The following is an 18,359-nucleotide window of genomic DNA, read 5'->3' on the forward strand; positions in this document are numbered from 1 at the left end:
TTGTTGCCCGACTGGCTGCCGGAGCAGCTATCTCTCCTGTCCGTAGCCACATCACGGAGAATCATGGGTCGTTCCCCGATACGGTCGACATGGTCCGGTGGTGGGTCCGCGGGGGCGCTTGGTATGAGTCGAGGGGGCAAGGGGGTGGGAGGTAGCTAGGTAGGTAGGTAGGTAGGTAGGTAGGTAGGTAGGATGGCTGGTTGGTTGCCGAGCGAACCAACACATCGACGGCAATCCCTAAACGACCGCGAATCGGCGAGGAGGCTACGAGGCGATGGCGTATACCGGGGGTTACGTCACGCGAATCCACGGCGTAACACCTCTTCTTCACCTCCACCGCCGCCGCCGTCGTCGTTGGCACGTTGGCCTACACGTCGCGCTCTCTGACAGGAGAGAGAGAGAGGGAGAAGAGAGGAACACGGCGCGCAACGGGGAGGGGGCGGGGGTGGAAGCGGGGTGAGAGAGAGATAGGGTGGGGAATTCCAGCGAGCTAGCGACTAGACGGCCCGGGGACTTGCTGGCCGAGTGGCTGACTCGACTATATCGGGGTAGCGCTAGTTAGCCATCGGCAACTGCGGGGGCGGCTCCGAAGGCCACGTTGTCAGACGGCCGTTACCACTGTGTCATTGGTCGACTCCACCCACGAGAGCGCACGGGGTTGAGGGTGAATTCGCGAAGGGGTAGTGGGCGGCGCCAGGCGAACCGGCGACCGCTGATTCGGCGCCAGGTTACCAGCGGCGTCGCGCCGGCCAATCGACAATACGGAATTAGGGTAGCTGACGACGTTAACATCTGCCTTCCGGCGGCCGGCGCTATTTACCAGCGACACGCGGCAGCGTCGCTGCTTTTTCCGCGAGATTGGTGTGAGTATAGGTGAGCGTAGAGATGTGAGTAGGTAGGTGGAAGCTACTAGGTAGAAAGTGGGCGCCGCGGTGAGCGGTGGTTGAGACGGATGGGAAAGATAGGTGCGCGAGCGAATCGATGATCGCGTTTCTACAATCGAGGTTCCGGTAATCCACGCGCCGCTCTTCTTCGAATAGCCGGCGAACTGCGAAATTCCAGTCGACCTCGAACGCGGCCTCTTCGACGTAACCGCCCGACACGGGAGCGTAGGAGCGAAAACGCTGTCTCTTGAATCCGTATGTGCGGATTTCTTACCGGGATCGTAACGCGGGACTCGCCGCCCGGCTGCGAAGCACCCAGTATCGATTAGGCCATTTTGTCGGCGCTCGCAGTAATGACACGCCCCTCTCTGCGAGCAAGCGAGCGAGCTCGTCCGTGGGATGCGCGCGATATTCCGATCGATCACACCGTGTCTTCCTCACCTCTGACTTCCTGGCTCAACCGGGTCGGTAATCGTGCCTGCGGCTTTCCTTCCCGAACGTTCGCCCTGTAAATTTTCCAACGTTATCATCCCGCTTTTTATATTTGTTTCGATGTATGTGCTGAGATATTACGGTCAAAAGGCTCGAAGTGGCTTCCCCATTCTTTTTTTTAATTGCGTGAACTTTCAGGGATATCGGGGAAGATGATAAATGTGTGAGCTGCTCGAGTGAGGTGAAACCGTCACTGTGGATCGATACGTCGCTCGATGACTTGGTCTCGACGATGAATCGGGATGAAAATGCTGATACTTGGATAGAGGAAGATCGGTGGAATTGTTGGAGTTGTTTTACGACGATGTGAGGCCTCGCACTACTCAACCGACCAAGGATGTGTTACTGGCAATTGGTAGGGAAATGGAATGGGATACCACTCCGTCCAACGTATTCACCGCAAACAGTTCCCCCCGAATTCCGGTCGGCAACAACGAACTTTCGAGCGATCGAAGGTATCTGAAATGAAATCGACGACCTTACCAAAATGCAGACAGATTTCTTAAAAGTTAAATTTTGGATTTGGTGGAAAGAAAAGTGGGAAATGGCATGTTTTTTTTTTTTTTAAAATGAAAAGTGGATTCTCTTGGTATCCCTAATGATATTTTTACGTTTTAATTTAATAAACAATGTAATTACATCGTTTATTAAATTTGACGCGAAGACTAGGAAATATTCGGCGGATTACTGGCAAGATAGTTAAGCATTTCTTAACAATTATCATTTTAATATATTTCATACAGGCGCGGTTGCGAGGAGTATTACCACATCTATATACATATAATTTACGATTCCGTGATGTTTCCTACACAACTGAACGCGCGTGTTGAGCGTGAATAAATAAACTTCCGATAAATCTTTCCTACAAATCGTGAGATCCGTACGATATATAATTACAGTAAATATGAAGAAACTTTCTCACGGCAGTACAAATGCATCGTTTCGCCCCTATACTCTGCTTCGTACACACATTCATTTCACGAGAAACGATAATAATAATTACACGGAGAAGCCGTTAGCACTTCTGATTTTTACTTCGTGAAAGTTCTTCCTCCAATCTCAAGGCTTCCAACCTAGGAAGCTGTCCTGAATAACTATCTGCTTGAATATGCTGTTTGCGATCGATTGACCGGGCTTTCGGTTTCGTTGAGCTTCGACAATGTAAGAAACCTTCTCCCGGGCTTCCGCTCGCGATATGTCGCCCCTCAGGCCGAGCAGCCTGATCAGATGGTCTTCGGTCATGTCGGGATACTTCTCGATCAGCGAGTGCAAATCGAGAGAGAGTATTTCCGAGTCTTCGCAGCGCAGCACCTCGGCGAGCCGCTTTATTATCTCGAACGGTGAATTGAAGTTCCCCACCTTCGGCGCGATCCTGTCGAAGAAGTTCTTCAGCTTGTCCGCCTCGGTCATGATTTTCGACGTGCACGTCAGGCACTCGTCGTAGGTTTTCAACGATATCCTCCTCTGCAGCATCGCGGATATGTAACGCTTCGCGATCAGGTTCTGCGCCTCGGTGATCACGTACTCGAAGTTCTTGGGGCTTAAATGATTGTAATCCTGAAAGTAATCCTCCAGAGTGACGCAGATGGTCTCCACCGGGATGGGCGACGACAGCCACTTGGGCGTGATCAAGTCCTGGAAGTGCAGCTCCAGATCCAGGAAGGACTCCTGCAGCAGGATAGCGGCGGCCTCGTTCCTCAACTGCTGATAATTCGCTAAGAGATTCTCGAATTTCACGGTCGCGTCGTCGCTGGTATTCGGCACCCAGTAAAGCTGCTTCATCTGCTGCGCCAGCTCGGTGAACTGCACGCAGTTATTCACTATTGTGATCATATGGTGAGTGAAGTAAGGTACCTGGCTCCTGTCCTCGAAGTGCTTGATCTTGAACTCCAATATCGCTTGTCTGTACATGGATCCGTATTTGGTCACCTGTTCGATGCAGAGTACCAACGCTTCCGCCGTCAAGTTGGGACTGATGGTCCTCGCGACCTGGAGATTTTGATCGATCATCTGGAAGATGATGACCGGCGCCGCGGTATGATAGTACAGCTCTTGGGTGCTGCTCTCGGGCAGGATGCCGCTCCTCCAATCGCACTTCTCCGTCTCCAGTGTCTTCCTCATCCAGTCCTCGTAATTCTGACACATATTCCGCAGGTACTTCTCCTGAAGATCCTTTATCATCTCGGGACTGAGGAGCGGCCCGACATCGGACGTGTCGATGTTCAATTCGGGATGCTGCATCAACTCCGGTCCCGTGTAAGTGTTCATGATCCACGCCAGCAGAGAAACGTACTCGTTCCCTTCCAGACCACCGGCGATTATATCCTTCAAATGCTGGGACAGGCTGGTGTGGTACATTTTAACGAAAGTCCTCACTATGTTGTACCAGGGTGGGAAACAGGGGCCACATAGAGTCTTCACTACTCTCAGATCCTCGAGGATCAAGAGTCTTGTGAGTTCTAAGTATCTTACAAGCCACATCTTGTTATCTGCCCTCTCCTCCACGTGAGTGCCTTCAATCCTGTTGGCTACTGACTTCTCAAGTACCTTCATAGCCATATCCTTCCACTTCTTAGGCCTACCAGGTGGCATAAATCCACTCTGCTTGTGTCTCTGAATGGCGAACTGATCAGCTTTCTCTTCCCTCTCTATAATTCTCAGAGGTGTTACAATAACAGTAGGTTCTTTCCTTACCGTGTTCAGAGTACGGCTCAATACCAACCTTATTTGTTTCTCCATAAGTTGAGAAAGCATTTCCACATCCTCAAAATATGCCTTTAACATAACTGTGTCTGCTGGTGACTGATTAGGTAGCTTGTGTAGCTCATAGAGCAAGTCGTCCCTGGAATTCTCAAGATCCATGAGACTCTGATGAGCGTGTAATAATTTACCTTCGTTTATCCACTGCTTTGTCTTCTCGACACTTTCAGGGACTGTGAATATGTGCTTCAAGTTCTCCTTGGCGATAACGTACTGAGAATGGCGCATATTTTCCTCCTGTACCGCTTGCAACCTGGAACTGAGCTTCAGAACAGAACTGAACTGTTGGCTGATGTTATCCAGGTCGTCCTTGATGGTGGCGATACTTTGCAGAGAACTCTTCAGTTGCTCGAAGCCCACCCTGACCCCATCCAATTGACTTTTCATCGCGGTTTTAAGCATAGTCTCAACGGACGCCTTCTTCCTGCTTATTCTACGTTTGTACATGTCGATTTTCTCTAGTTGACCCGGTCGTTGCAAAAGATTCGTAACATACTTCGTGCCACGGGCTATCGCCTCTTCTTCTAATTTCTGCAAATCCTCCATATTCGTTGTCATTTTTGAGAATTATGCGACAGCTGCTCGATTATCAAAATCGCAGAACTTTGTTTTAATAAGATAACCTTCCGCGACGGAACACCGAATCTGACGTGTATCCTTACCCTTAATTCTGGCTAGGCACTAGGCCATGCGCCATCTCGTGTCAGACTCGGCAATGATTCAGTGGATTATAAAGCGATACGATTGGCTAAAATACTTGTTCAATAACGTAAAGGCGACAAACAAATCTGAGAAGGTTATATGTTCAATTCTTGAAAGTAGATTCAGCTTAGCCATATACGTAAGATTTAAAATAGTTCGGTAAAGTGTAAAATGAGATATCGGACACAGTAATTTTCATATAATATCAAATAAATAAATTTACTCGTGTATTATTAAAGAAATTGGGAAATATTCGATTAAATGGCTTACTTGTCGCAGTTGGCTTCCTACACGTTACAAAATATTCGACAAACTTTGTCATACGATAGTGGGTTAGGTTTGTATTCGAATGTATTATCATTAATATATATTTGACAATTGGGTACATACAATCGTTTATGTACCAGTGATAATTAATGAAGGTTTTTTATTATTAGGAACAGTATGTGTCAGATACGCTGCGAAGAAAGCAAGTACCAGCACCAGGAACAAACCTTTAAACATTAGGCCAAAACATAGGGGATGGAAAGTACAAGATGGACATTTCGTAAATGCAGGCCATAAGTTAGTCTTACAATTAACTTGCAGGTTTCATCCAGGTCTTCATGTAAGTATATCGAATTGCCATGTTACTGATTATTCATTGTTGAAGTCTGTTATGTTACAAACGTTTACTCATAAAACAGGTTGGCTTTGGGTCAGATCGGACTTTATATGCTCTTGAATCTGGAAAAGTGATGGTAACTTGTGAAAAAATCAACCCTAATTTAGGGAATTACTGGGTTAGGAAAAGTTATGCTGGTCGTGAGAACAGTGTTATATATAAGAAGCACTTCAATATTATTCCCGAACCACAACATAACCGATTTATGTTGATAAACACAATATAAATAATTATAAATATGTGTAGAAAAAACAAACTTAAACCATGATGATTGTATAATGAATATATTATTAATCACACTTTGTTATCAGAAATTATAATTCCCTCTCGTATGTCATTTTATCCTTCTTTATATTCATTAATTATTATTATTATATTCATAATATACAATAGTGTACAATAAAAATTGCCAGGAAAGTGCAAGTTGAAATATATATAGTTTCAATTAACTTCCATAATGCACAAAAGTGAGATTATAAGTAGATATTACAAAGTATGTATAACCAATAATAATTGCTTGTGATAGAAAGATGGTTGCAAGTACAAATGAATATTATTTTCATCAAGCAATTATGTACTTTCTTCATTATGTCAGCTATTTTCGAGTGTCTTGCTTCCTGCCCATTGTAAGGACTGATACTTTACTCTGTCTTCTTCTTTGCAATACATAGCAAGAACTAATGTTTTCCTAACATGACAACTAATCCTACATTTTGCAACAAGTTCTATAACAGATATTTCTTCATCCTTGCATTGACATTGTATGATAAATTGTGAGTGGAACATTATTGGATCACCTGTAAATCAGATATAATAATAATTATTGTAGTGCAAAGTTTTATCATTATTATCAGAAAAAATAGAAGAGAAAGCATACCTGGATATATTAAAAAATCACCACCAAACTTATCACCATTAGTAATATAATATCCTCTTTCCCAAAGATCCTTGTATACTTTATATTTAACTTGCTGATCAGAAGTAAATGGATATTTCCATTGTACTATTTCTATATCATCACGGTTAAACCATGGATATGCTAAAATATTCAGACAAATTATATCAGGTATATCATTGAACATATACGTGTGTGTGTGTGTGTGTGTGTGTGTGTAATTAAAATTGGACAATCTGTGTTACCTGTATGTGTTTGAACAAATGCTTCGTTTTTAGTTAATTTGGGTAGTTTAGCCAATTCTTCTTCAAGCAAATTTTGAGTATTAATCTCAATACTGTCTAATGCTTCCTGTGTTTTCTTATCTAAAGTCTTTCTCATCTTCTTCTTGTTTGTGTGCAAACCTAGCATCTTACGTTTTTTTCCTTCTACAATCTTGTCCATTAGAGAAGTAATCTAATGAAAAATTAGGCTATTTTTTTTTATCCTGTTGTATAAAATTTAAGTATTCCTTTCAATATAAACATATATTAACAATTGTTACCTGTTTACTTCTATTTTTCCTTAGACATTCTGCTTGTTCTATGAATAAAGTATTTCTATATTCTTCAAATTTTTCACTCAATGACACAGTTGGTGGTTTTCCCAAACTATGATTTTGTACAAGACAAGCAATGTTTTTTTCAAGCAAAAGAGTCACTTCTTCTGGTAGTAAAAGCAATGGGAGACCTAAAAATACATCTTGTCTAGTTGATTTTGGGAAGGATCCTATTAAATCGCCAAGTACTCTGTGATCCTGTCGAAGCTTCAACCAATCTACGATAAAAGAACATATTAAACTACTAAATAAAAACATTATGTTAAATATATGTATATTATAAAATTACCATCAGCGTTCCACACAAAAACGTTATTTTTTGAAAGAATGAGATACATGATAGCTGGCACACTTGCAATTCTTTCAATTTATAATTGATATGCTTCAGGGGAATACGCTATCAATATATTTATGATATTCTTTAACAAGTTTTTGTCTTTTGTCAAGCTGCACCTACTCATTTTATATAAAACCTTGTGTTCACTTGGACAGAACGGTTGCAACAGTTTTTACTTCTCATGTTTTGGAGCACATAAAAATTATGACGAGTGTGAAATTAACAACATTAATATAGCTAATGTGGTTAAAAACTAGAGATTTCAAGCTTTAAAGTACTTTTTGAACGATCTCGATAGTATCACTATTGCGAAAGTTACAGCCTGTTGAATTTCGTCTATGCTTTATTACGATGGAAAGTATTTCTGACAAGCCCTTGAGTCATACTACTTGAGAAATAAAAAATACGTCCGGCCTCATCGTTTAGTCATATCACGATCCATTTTTTTTTTATTGGAAGTAAAGGATGTACAAAAAGGAGTACAAGGTCTAGAAACTTAGCCTATCCGACCCGACGATCACGACCTCAATTTCTCGTTAAGTATAGTGCCGGCTCGTAGCGGAGATTCTGGAACTAAATTTCAGAAATAACGGGTTTAACCCGTTAATTAGGTATGACGAAATATTTCGTCATACACGAACTATTACTGCAATGGGCATGACGGCATTTTTCGTTATGGAAATTTGCCGTAATATTTTGAACGCAAACAAAAAAAAATTTATTCTCCGGTTAACAGGTTAATAATTTCGTAAACCTGTTACATTATTGATACACCCATTATAGAAATAACGCGTTTACGGAATTATTAGACCCGTTATTCCTGAAATTTGGTTCCAGAATTTCCGCTACGAGTCGCCACTATATTTAACGAGAAACTGAGGTCGTAATATGACTAAACGATAGAGCAGGACGTATTATTTATTTCTCAAGTAGTATGATTGGGCAGGTCAGACGTACTTCCATTGTAATAAAACATAGGTGAAATTCAACAGGCTCTCACTTTCGCAATAATGATGCTATCGAGATCATTCAAAAAGCACTTTAAAGCTTGAAATCTCTAGTTTTTAAATACATTAGGTATGTTAATGTTGTTTATTTTCGTCAAGATATTTCGAGTTAAACGAAAAGCGACTGCTCAATTTCAAACTTTATCTTTCAGTTGAGTTTTTAGAGCAAAAAATTATTGAGTCGAATATAATATATTCTGATGTCAATCTCGTAGACACAAGCCCTTTTTCCAGATTTATAATAGATGTAGTAAATTTTAAAAGACTTTTTCAAGATAGCGTCAAGCGTCACGAATCAACCAATCAGCAGACAATCCATTGCACAGCAATGCACAGCAATTGATACACAGTTTCCGATAGGTTGAATATTTATCGCTTGTGTTATTCTTTCTATTTCATGTGGTTTTCCATTGTGCAAAGGGTTTAAAGCTCGCGAACAAAGGATTTGTTGCACGTGACCGCTGAAACCTACATTTTGCATAAATTTCCCACAGAGAAATTTAGTACACGTATCGCGTAAGAAAGTTTTTCTTTTCAATATTTTTCATTATTTATTTATCGTTTATTCAATATCTCAATTAATTGAACTTGTGTTTTATTTGTAATAAGAGTAGTTAACTTATTATCTAGGATATTACAATAGCGTTATTTATTTAAATGAAAATTCCAATATTTTCTGTTGTACTTCTACAACATAACCTATCACATGATTGCAGGATGTATGTAAACAATATATGATTGTCCTTATATATATTCGTTTTTAACTTATAAAAAATATGCGAATTGTGTTTGAAAACGAATAGTATATTTAAACATTGGTACTATGATGAATACTAAGATGGATGCATCAACTGCGCAAGTCTTCTTGGAACTTAAATCGTGCTGTGACCATCTGATGAGAGATCCAAAGAAAGACAATATATATAAATTTGTGGAAATAATAACAAACAACGGCAACATAGCCATGCAATATCTGTTGGAGTATTGCTTACGTTCTACTATTATTTCTTTACAAGTCGTAGACTTGAGGTAATTTTTTTGTCATGCTGTTTTCTTTATAACCCAGGATATAAAATAAATATTAATACATATAATTAGTTAAATACAATTAGTTGTGTGTCTATATCACAGTTTGTTAGTGATTGTTATAGCATTCAATGTATTAATATTTATATGTGATTTATACACAACTTATATATTTTTCATTATATGTTTTATATAGTAAGGATAAAAAAGAAGAATTGCTTAGAATTCTGAGGCTTGTATTACAAAACAATAAAATCAAAAAATTAACAGATTTTATTCGTATTTATTCAACTGTTCTAGTCCAGATTTATGATAAAAGCCAGATAAACAAAGGTATGTAGGATAGATAGTATTAAAGAATACCTCATAATTTAATTATTTATATATTTTTTATAGTGATAACATTCCATGAAGAACTTAAGGAACTAGTAGTTTTGTGTATTAAAGACATTATCCACCAAAGCTTTATTGAAGTAATAGAGTTGCTTTATAATAAAGAAAATAGAGTAACACTTGGTCAAGGAATATTACTATGTTTGACCATTGCAAAAACTGAGAAATCACCCATTGTGAGGTAAATATTTAAAAGAAATATAGCAGAAAAGTGATGTACATTTTATAATATTTTTTTGAGATACATATATATTGGCTCTAATACAAACCAATTACTGCTAGACTAGCAGCAATAGATGCAATAATGGCTCTGTGTTATGTACATGATGAAGTAGATAGATCTGATATTGTTTTACAAGAGCAAGTAGCAGATACTGTTATGATATTTTTACCTGGTATTATTGGTGGGTTGCAAGAGATAATAATAGAAGGAGAAATTCAGAATCACAAAGTTGCGATGGTAATATATACTTCTTATACGTGCTAATAATTGGTTTTAATATATTTCGACAGAAGCAAGTTAACTTAAAGGGGATGATATATTATATCTTATAATACAAATAACATAGTCTACATTAAATTGATATTATAGATGGCAGTTCGAGCATGGGGAAGAATCATATCTCTTATAATGCATGATAAAGAAGAGACTGTATTATCTGTAGAAACACTCATGAAAGCAGATACCTGTTACAATACTTGTTTGTTAAATACTTCAGCGCGTACTAAAACATTTGATAAAGAGAATTATCTGAAACAAGATGTAAGAAATCAGCACTGGTTTGAAGCCGCAGCTAGTAAACTTGGCAGTAGCGTGCAACTTTTGGAAAAAGTCAGAAGTCATTCCCATTACAAAGTCAGACTAGAGTTGGTTGAAAGTATTAACCTTGTACTTCAAAATTGCTTCAGGTAATGTATTTTTCTTTTATGTATATATAAAATTTTTTGTATCTTATAACGTAGATAACGTAAATATGTTCTACACAGAAATATGAAACCAAATATTATGGCGTTAATAGATCACTTGATTTCCTTATCTGAAGATGAAATTGTGGATGTTGGTGCAAAAGCACAAAGTGTGTTGACTATTATAAGCGAAAACTTCATGAGGAGGCACAATATGAATCTAACGAATTTACTTGAAGAAAAATTTTATAGTTTACTTACAAGATTGCCTACAATTGTTAGATGGTCAAGTGAGATCTCTTCCTTAACCATTGATACATTAAGGAATTAAAATATGCCGTGTGTTTATATTTTACTCTGTTATATCTGTTTTCAGACGATGACGAACAATTAGCATCCTTGAATCAATTCGCTGGTTATTTAAAGCTACTCGGAGAACAGAATTTACCGCATACAATGAGCTCCCAAGTTCACACACGAAAATTACTTTTAGCTCTTGTATACATCATGGAGATAGATTGCAACGCAATATCTCTTTTACAGACGACAAATGTGAGAGATTTAGATGACCCTGCATACTTCTATGGGTCGGATTCGTGGAAACAGTTTAAGTTCATCAAGAATAGCTTGTGTAAACAGAAAATTGTTGGAATATGCAAGTTACTTGGATATCTGGGAGACTTGAATATATTAGTCGACGCTATCCTCGAGCTTATGTCGGATGTACCATTATACAGAAAGGAACTGAGTTTGTTACTTAACTGGATAGGTAATACGGTGTATATGTATTTAGAAAATGAAACATTACAAGGATCGACTTTTACATATAATATGTATATTTGTTTCAGTTCCTGTACAAAATTCGTCTGCCTCACATTTATATAAGGAAATTGTGCATTTTTACACTTCAGAGGAAGTGTGGTATTTGCCGATAGAAGTGACAGAAGCTACTTCTCTGATGCAAGCACAGAGTAACATAGTGCAGTGTTGCCTTTTAATGGAAGGACTCGGCTGTATAGCAAAAAATCTGAAACGTGACTACGACATACATCTTTTAAAAACCTTGTATTTAATTATGGAAAGAGCAGGTATGCTTTAATGTGATCCCAAGTTTTAAACCTTGTTTACCTGCGATTTGCTTACTAAGGAGAATTGTAAATAATTTTTTAGGCAACGGGAACAGTTTAATAAGTTACATTGGAGTTCGTACTCTTGAAATTATCGCAAAAGCGCAGCAACACAATACAATCGGTGATCTGTTATGCGCTAATGTGGATTACTTTTCCTTTCACATTATAATGAAATTGCGCCAGGTGGATCTTAATACCGGAGTACTCGACGTCGTCGAAGTTGTTATGAAGTACAGCGAATTAAATTTTTTGCCATACCTACGTGGAATTGTGGAAAATGCCCTCGGGCAATTAAGTAACTCGTCTCATCAAAAGAATACTTACGGTTTTTTAAGGGTATTTTATGCGTTTATCACGTGCATGCAAACCTTACTGAAATGCGAGGATACGCAGATAACAAAAGAAGACGTACAAATTACAAGTAATTTTTCCGAGATGATTATTCATTCTTTGCTCGAATATTACAAGGCTAAACAGATTGATAAGAAACTAAAGGACGATGAGAGGACCGAAGAGACAGAATTGGACTCAGATCTGCCAAATATCGAGTCATCGGAAGAGGCAAACGGACGTTACACTAACTCTTATGCGGAAGGTATAACGTCATTTTACATCTTTTTATATATAAATTCCTCGAATATATATTTTATTATTTTTCTTCCTGTTGCATACACTATCGTTTTGTAGACAAGCAAGAAGACAAAGAATTGCCCCTCCATGTGCAAATAGTAGTAAAGATCATGAAATGTTGTTTAAACTTTCTACCTTCGTATGATGTACAAACATCATTAATGGCGATGCAAACGCTTCAAGCTGGTTTAATGATATTGGCTGAGTGGGAAAATGAGCTATTGCCTATTGTGCATCAAATGTGGCACCCACTGATTGATAGGTTTAACAATAAAAATGTTATCGTAATCACTCGTGCTTGGCAACTCTTGTATGTACTGGCCAGCGTATCGAATGACTTCATCAGAAGCAGAACTTTACGGTAAAATATTTCACATGTTTAGCAGAATGACTATACTGGAAACAAGACTCACTTATACTAGAAGTAAGTGATATCAAGTGACATTGTAATATTGTAATTAATCTTACAGAGACGTGCTGCCACCCGTGTCTAAATTCTTGATCGAGTCTTCCAAGGAAAGTATTGATAAAGGATCTAAAAATATCTACAAATTTACGCAAACCTACAAATTGCAGTACGAATTGTTGCACACGTTGGGAGTAGTTGCACGGCTTTTGAAACTACGGGAGCAAGAATTGTGGAGGATATTAAGCGATACGCAATTTTATCTTAGTGCGCGTCAAAACCCTGCATTACAAGTAATGTTGAATGATGAGATGTTACACGCGCATCTAAGTGTCCTCGACTAATTATAATTCCAAAAATTCACAGGCATGTTGTGTGCAATTATACAAAGAAATTGCTGATTATAATGGAGATGTCGTGTGGGTGAAATGCCTCGGTATTTGGAATTCAAACGTTGAGAAAATAGTATCGGATGTGACGTTTGATATCAAGGATATATTGGTACGTAAGGCTTTTTGATCATTATATACGACACGTGCGATTACTATGATCTGTAGATAAAGGTTTGGTGATACGTCAAGTTCTTCCATGTTATTTTTCAGAATCCCAAAAACGTTGCAACGTCAAATGAATATTACAAAAACGTACAAGAAATTATTATTTATATCCAAGGAAAAACGTTTAGTATATGTTAAAAAATACATGCTGATATATTTAAAGGAAATTATACGCGGCAATGACGCCTTAAGGCTTTTGGTCCCTCGCTACGACTGTCCTTGTTTAATGACATCAAAAGGAAGAAAACGCATGTTAAGAATTCTTGCATTTTGCGTACAAATAAAAAGATATATTCACAAATATCATTTTGTGTATATCTTTTTATTTGTACGCAAAACGCAAGAATTCTTGACATGCGTTTTCTCGCTTCTGACGTCATTAAACAAGAACAATTGCAGTGACTATCCAGGAGCCTTAAATTGGTACAAGCATATAGTGTAAATATTATCTTCAAGTCTCCTTCCTTTTCTTTTAAACAACAATTTGAAACTGTTTAATTACGCGTTCTTATTCTGCATTAAATAATCAAAGTGATATAAAATTAATTCATATATACATATATATTAATTTAAATGTGTGTGCACATAATTGATATGTAAAAATATCGCATAAAGAATATGAAAGAAGAAAAATTGAGTCTCTTTTATATTTGTATCGTAGTGTGTATATATATATATATATATATATATATTTATTTATTTATTTATTTATTTATTTATATATGTGCGTATGTTCTAGAAAATAATGAAAAATTTTTTTATAGCAGATATTTATTTGTATATAATTCTAACAGATTTATAATTATTTTCCACATATATATTTGTACAATCACTTATATGTAATTATACTCTCTTCATTATCTACAAAGCAATAAATTATAAAAAAATGTATCATAATATTAAGTATGTTTAGTGATATTTACATATTATACTCTCGTTTTATATCGATTTCAATCGATTTCAATCGTTGCCATATTTTTCATAAAATATAAAATTGTGTGATATTAACTTCTATAATCTACAAATAGATCGCTCATTTGATTTTGAGACTAAAGAATTTGACGAAAATATTGAGAGATTATTTGAATTACACACTTTTCGCGAAGTAACTTAAAATTTTTACAATATTTGCATTGCATGGCAGTTATGTAACAGACACTATTTCAAATAACAAAATGTGTATAATAAAGATAATAAAAACGTTTTATTATCTTTTTAACAACTTGTTCCTGTTATGTTCCAGTAGAATAATTTGACTTCTAAAATTGGAAATGATACCAGTTTTTTGATAAAACAGTAAATCAAGGTCACTAAACAAATTAAGGTGATGTAAAGAAAGTTTCATGTGTTATACGATAAATAATTATTTAAAAATTGCATTCCTTTACATGACATTTTTCAAAAGTATTACAAATGACCTTCTCAAAAAAACCTGTTCGTTTGCAAAACAGCTGATATTTTGCAAGAAATCTGGAATATAAGTGTATAAAGTGCATACACTTCTTACGTATGTTATATTAAAGGATGATAAACTACGGATATATAGAAAGATGCAAAATATACTGCTCTTCGGAATTTCTAGAAGATAACATCTTACAAGCGCATAAATTATAAATATTTGGTTAGAAATTTATAGATTATCATATTCAATATAATACACAATCACGCATTCCTTTTTCCAAGATAAGTAAATGCCTGCATTCAGCGCTGTTCATTATCATATACACTAACATTTCAATATTTTTATTATAAAATGCATTAATGAACGTACATAGTCTTTCCCGTAGATGTATTTGAGAAATTGGTAATCTTTGCTTTGATTTATATCGAGGATGCGTAGGTATCACATGAAATAACGTCACGTAATCTGCAAAAAGTTCCGTATAATTAATAAAGAAGCAATTACGTCTTGAGCACGTTATCAGTTATCTCCATATAGTTTAATATAGTTTAATAAATCGATGATCATGGTCCACTCTTGTCATACATTGATAGCACACTTAAAGGACTTAAAGACATTAACCTATCGCAGGTATGCATTCTGTGTCGCTAAGAAGGTAAAATACACTATGTACGTCTTTTTAATTAAGGGATTCGAGATTTTTTTAAGAAATCTTTAGGTAAGATAACAAAGTGTCAACGTTTTACTTTGTGTTAAAATTAGCTATTTATAAAACAGTATATTTTACAAGTTATCTTAGCAAAAATTCTTGCCTATAGTGTGAACAGATTCATACATATTACATAATGATTTTCTAGAAAAGCGAGACATCATTTCCACGCTTGCTTTTGAGCTTTTTGGGATGCTAATTTTTTCGTGGCGTACGATGAGATTAACAGCGCCGCAAGTACTATCACAATAAGATAATAATCAAAGTCTTCTTTTAGAACGTCGAACGTTTTAGACGGTGCCACTCTCGTGTAAAACAAATCTGCAAGCACAATCGTTATTCAATTACATCGCGAGTGTTTCTAGAATCGTAATTGTGCAATTGCCATACTCACCAAGACCGTGTACAAAAACTAAACAAGTACTCTCAAGGCCACTGGGACTAGTGTGGATGCCCAAAACCCTTGAAACACTTTGATTATAATTGATAATGGCGTCCATGTGAATTGGAATTTCGGGCATGTACGGTATTACTCCTTCTTCTCGCATCTCAGGGTTAATAGGCCGTCGTGGATCTACCATCATCCACGGCAACTCTAATATTCCACCATTGGCCAAAGCGACTAAGAAATGTGTTGAAAAGAAAAAATTAACACGATTAACCGCAACGTATCATATAACACACTATTAAATATATACATATAATCGAGATTGATACATTTTTTCCTTTCAATTCATTAATCATATACCTCACGTACCTATTATATGTTTGCTAGTAATACCCTTTTCAGTAATTGTTTCCTGCATATACTCTATAGATGCCGGGAAAATGAATGCCTGTCTCTCTACAATCGGCAACTTTGTCGTCGCTAAAGAGGAGAACACTAAAACACCCGACGATCGTGAATGATTGTTCGGTCGACATTTAAAGCTTACATAAATACACACGGCCGAAAATTAATAACTGATGCCTCTACCTGTGGTGTTGCTCTGTATCTTTCCTTCGTACAACTCTAACGTGGCGATCTCTGTTCTACGTCCTTTCTCATTGAAATAACTGTATACCAACCAATTTTCTGAATGCACAATATGGATTGGACCACGTACTCTTTTATGTGTGATCGAGAAAATCATAGCTCCGGATACTACATCCAGTAGATACAAATTAAGCGTGTCTACGAAATAAAATTAGTACAATAAAAAAAGAAGTATCTTCCGATATGAGCACAGTACCGATTCGAGGTCGCACGTAATAGTTCAGCGAGTATGTACTTACTTTTATGGGCGTGTCCTATACCTTCCGTCACTACGGCCACTAAATTCGGATTAATGTACTTGTACAATACCGATCTGTCGCTCAAGACCCTCCCTTGGGAATGGACACGTTCTATCGGATTCTTCGCTATAACCTGCGTTATTCTCTGGTTCCTCGGCGATAATAACAATTCCCACACTTTATGAGCGATTAACTCCTACGGTTTCGGTCATTAAAACGATCCACGCTTATTGACGTGTAACGACACAGATAGATATGTACATATTTCTAGAACAAACCTGAGTCGTGCTGTATGAGAGAGAGAATCCGGATAATATTCCGGTCGTCTGGTCAGCTGTAAAAAGGTATGTACTTTTCCCGAGTGTGGCAGCAACCGCGGTTGCGCTGGCGGGATAAACGTGAACTTTATCCCGTGCGTCGAGAACAAGGATACCACGCAGGAAATCATCGGTTGTTACGTGCAGTAACATTGACTGCTTCACTCTATAGCCAAGTTTCACTAGTCCGTCCAACGGCTGCCCGATAATCGGGTTAAAAGTGTACATGACACCCTCCCCACTTTCCTATCAAAATAAGAGAACGATATCGGATCATGAAGTGCAATCACGCAAATATCGTATAGCTATTATCATTGTATGCCTGGGAAAAAATATATATGATTATATATAATTATATAAAATCATATATGAATTTCACCCATATATATGTTGTTACATGTATGATCATATATGTCTATACGAGAAGAAAAAAGATGTTATGTCATTTAATTTAATGTCGATATCATGTGCTGTTAGAAGCACAAGTAATCAGAAGCATTCACTTCGATTGTATTTGCATATAATTTGTAAACAACAGTATTTTTTTCGCTGTGGACGTATATGATTATACCATAGTCATATATGGGCAAATTCCATATATGATCTTTTCTTTCCCGGGTATAATATACGACCATGCGTAATACCTTATCCTCTGCTAACAGTGCGCACTGCGGTGGATGAGGGAAATGTCGGCTACCTCTTTGAACGTACAGGATCATCGTGTTGGATATTTTTGTAAAACCCCGGATATTAGGCAATCTTAGTTGCCAGATAATTTCCCCTTTTCTGGTCTCGATGCCGTACAGCTGTAAATGATTGAAAATGTAACAACTCATAAGACGACAGATACGCTTTACTCGAATTACATGCACACACCTTCCCAGCGGACGTAACGGCTACGATCATTTTATGCAAGCCGAATTTATCTCGCACTAGGTCGGTACGTTGATTGGATTGCTGTGGCACCAGGTCGAGTATCGTGTGAAAGAACGCTCTCACTTGATTGATCTGCGAAGTGACCCTTCTAAATACCATGCTCAACAAGTCCCCTGTTTAAAGAAAACATAGCACAGTCAGAGAATGTGCAACTCGAAATGATTATTCGATCAAAATCTATGGATTGGATAATTCAGCTAGCAAGACGATATTAAAAATTAGACGATATCAGATAATAATAGCAAATAGCAGGTATTATTATCAAGCTATTGAATTGCATCGTCAAATTTTCTCTCAGCAAAGCCTAATAACTTTATACATATATATATATAT

The 18,359-nt window shown here is 37.5% G+C and overlaps 5 protein-coding genes across 7 annotated transcripts in view; 2 read left to right on the forward strand and 3 right to left on the reverse strand.

The window, feature by feature from the left end:
- Positions 1-1,856: 1,856 nt before the first annotated feature.
- On the reverse strand, positions 1,857-4,840 carry LOC106741392 (exocyst complex component 3). Its single transcript, XM_014613375.1, has one exon. It carries the CDS (start codon positions 4,692-4,694, stop codon positions 2,436-2,438), a length of 2,259 nt encoding a protein of 752 aa, XP_014468861.1. The 5' UTR covers positions 4,695-4,840; the 3' UTR covers positions 1,857-2,435.
- Positions 4,841-4,964: 124 nt separating this feature from the next.
- LOC106741399 (39S ribosomal protein L27, mitochondrial) lies at positions 4,965-5,821 on the forward strand. The gene is made up of 3 exons (XM_014613389.1): positions 4,965-5,175; positions 5,276-5,445; positions 5,525-5,821. Exons 1-3 carry the CDS (start codon positions 5,100-5,102, stop codon positions 5,726-5,728), a joined length of 450 nt encoding a protein of 149 aa, XP_014468875.1. The 5' UTR covers positions 4,965-5,099; the 3' UTR covers positions 5,729-5,821.
- Positions 5,768-7,882, reverse strand: LOC106741398 (tRNA-splicing endonuclease subunit Sen34). The gene is made up of 6 exons (XM_014613388.1): positions 7,611-7,882; positions 7,285-7,507; positions 6,942-7,213; positions 6,643-6,853; positions 6,380-6,541; positions 5,768-6,299 (listed from the first exon to the last, which is right to left on the reverse strand). The coding sequence occupies exons 2-6, from the start codon at positions 7,331-7,333 to the stop codon at positions 6,094-6,096; spliced, it is 900 nt and encodes a 299-aa protein (XP_014468874.1). The 5' UTR covers positions 7,334-7,507; positions 7,611-7,882; the 3' UTR covers positions 5,768-6,093.
- A 397-nt stretch (positions 7,883-8,279) lies between these two features.
- Positions 8,280-13,986, forward strand: LOC106741532 (TELO2-interacting protein 1 homolog). 2 transcript variants are annotated; one of them, XM_014613657.1, is made up of 15 exons: positions 8,280-8,409; positions 8,492-8,855; positions 9,056-9,368; positions 9,562-9,698; positions 9,762-9,939; positions 10,041-10,218; positions 10,351-10,667; positions 10,746-10,954; positions 11,041-11,433; positions 11,513-11,752; positions 11,835-12,389; positions 12,482-12,785; positions 12,895-13,123; positions 13,197-13,331; positions 13,433-13,986. In XM_014613657.1, exons 3-15 carry the CDS (start codon positions 9,163-9,165, stop codon positions 13,523-13,525), a joined length of 3,174 nt encoding a protein of 1,057 aa, XP_014469143.1. In that variant the 5' UTR covers positions 8,280-8,409; positions 8,492-8,855; positions 9,056-9,162; the 3' UTR covers positions 13,526-13,986. The 2 variants fall into 2 exon arrangements, with proteins under 2 accessions (XP_014469143.1, XP_014469145.1); XM_014613659.1 differs by lacking the exon at positions 8,492-8,855.
- Positions 13,987-14,211: 225 nt separating this feature from the next.
- The window catches only part of LOC106741511 (ER membrane protein complex subunit 1), an 8,148-nt gene continuing 4,000 nt past the window's right edge, over positions 14,212-18,359 (reverse strand). For both annotated transcript variants that reach the window (XM_014613622.1, XM_014613623.1), the window contains 8 exons: positions 17,967-18,139; positions 17,735-17,896; positions 17,052-17,336; positions 16,774-16,969; positions 16,475-16,672; positions 16,256-16,381; positions 15,893-16,120; positions 14,212-15,819 (listed from right to left, as the gene is read on the reverse strand). In XM_014613622.1, coding sequence (XP_014469108.1) covers positions 15,659-15,819; positions 15,893-16,120; positions 16,256-16,381; positions 16,475-16,672; positions 16,774-16,969; positions 17,052-17,336; positions 17,735-17,896; positions 17,967-18,139 — 1,529 coding nt within the window. In that variant the 3' untranslated portion in view covers positions 14,212-15,658. The remainder of the gene's footprint in view (positions 15,820-15,892; positions 16,121-16,255; positions 16,382-16,474; positions 16,673-16,773; positions 16,970-17,051; positions 17,337-17,734; positions 17,897-17,966; positions 18,140-18,359) is intronic.

This window comes from Dinoponera quadriceps, unplaced genomic scaffold, assembly GCF_001313825.1.
Source record: "Dinoponera quadriceps isolate SergipeBrazil2010 unplaced genomic scaffold, ASM131382v1 scaffold405, whole genome shotgun sequence".
Classification (NCBI taxonomy): Eukaryota; Metazoa; Arthropoda; class Insecta; order Hymenoptera; family Formicidae; genus Dinoponera; species Dinoponera quadriceps.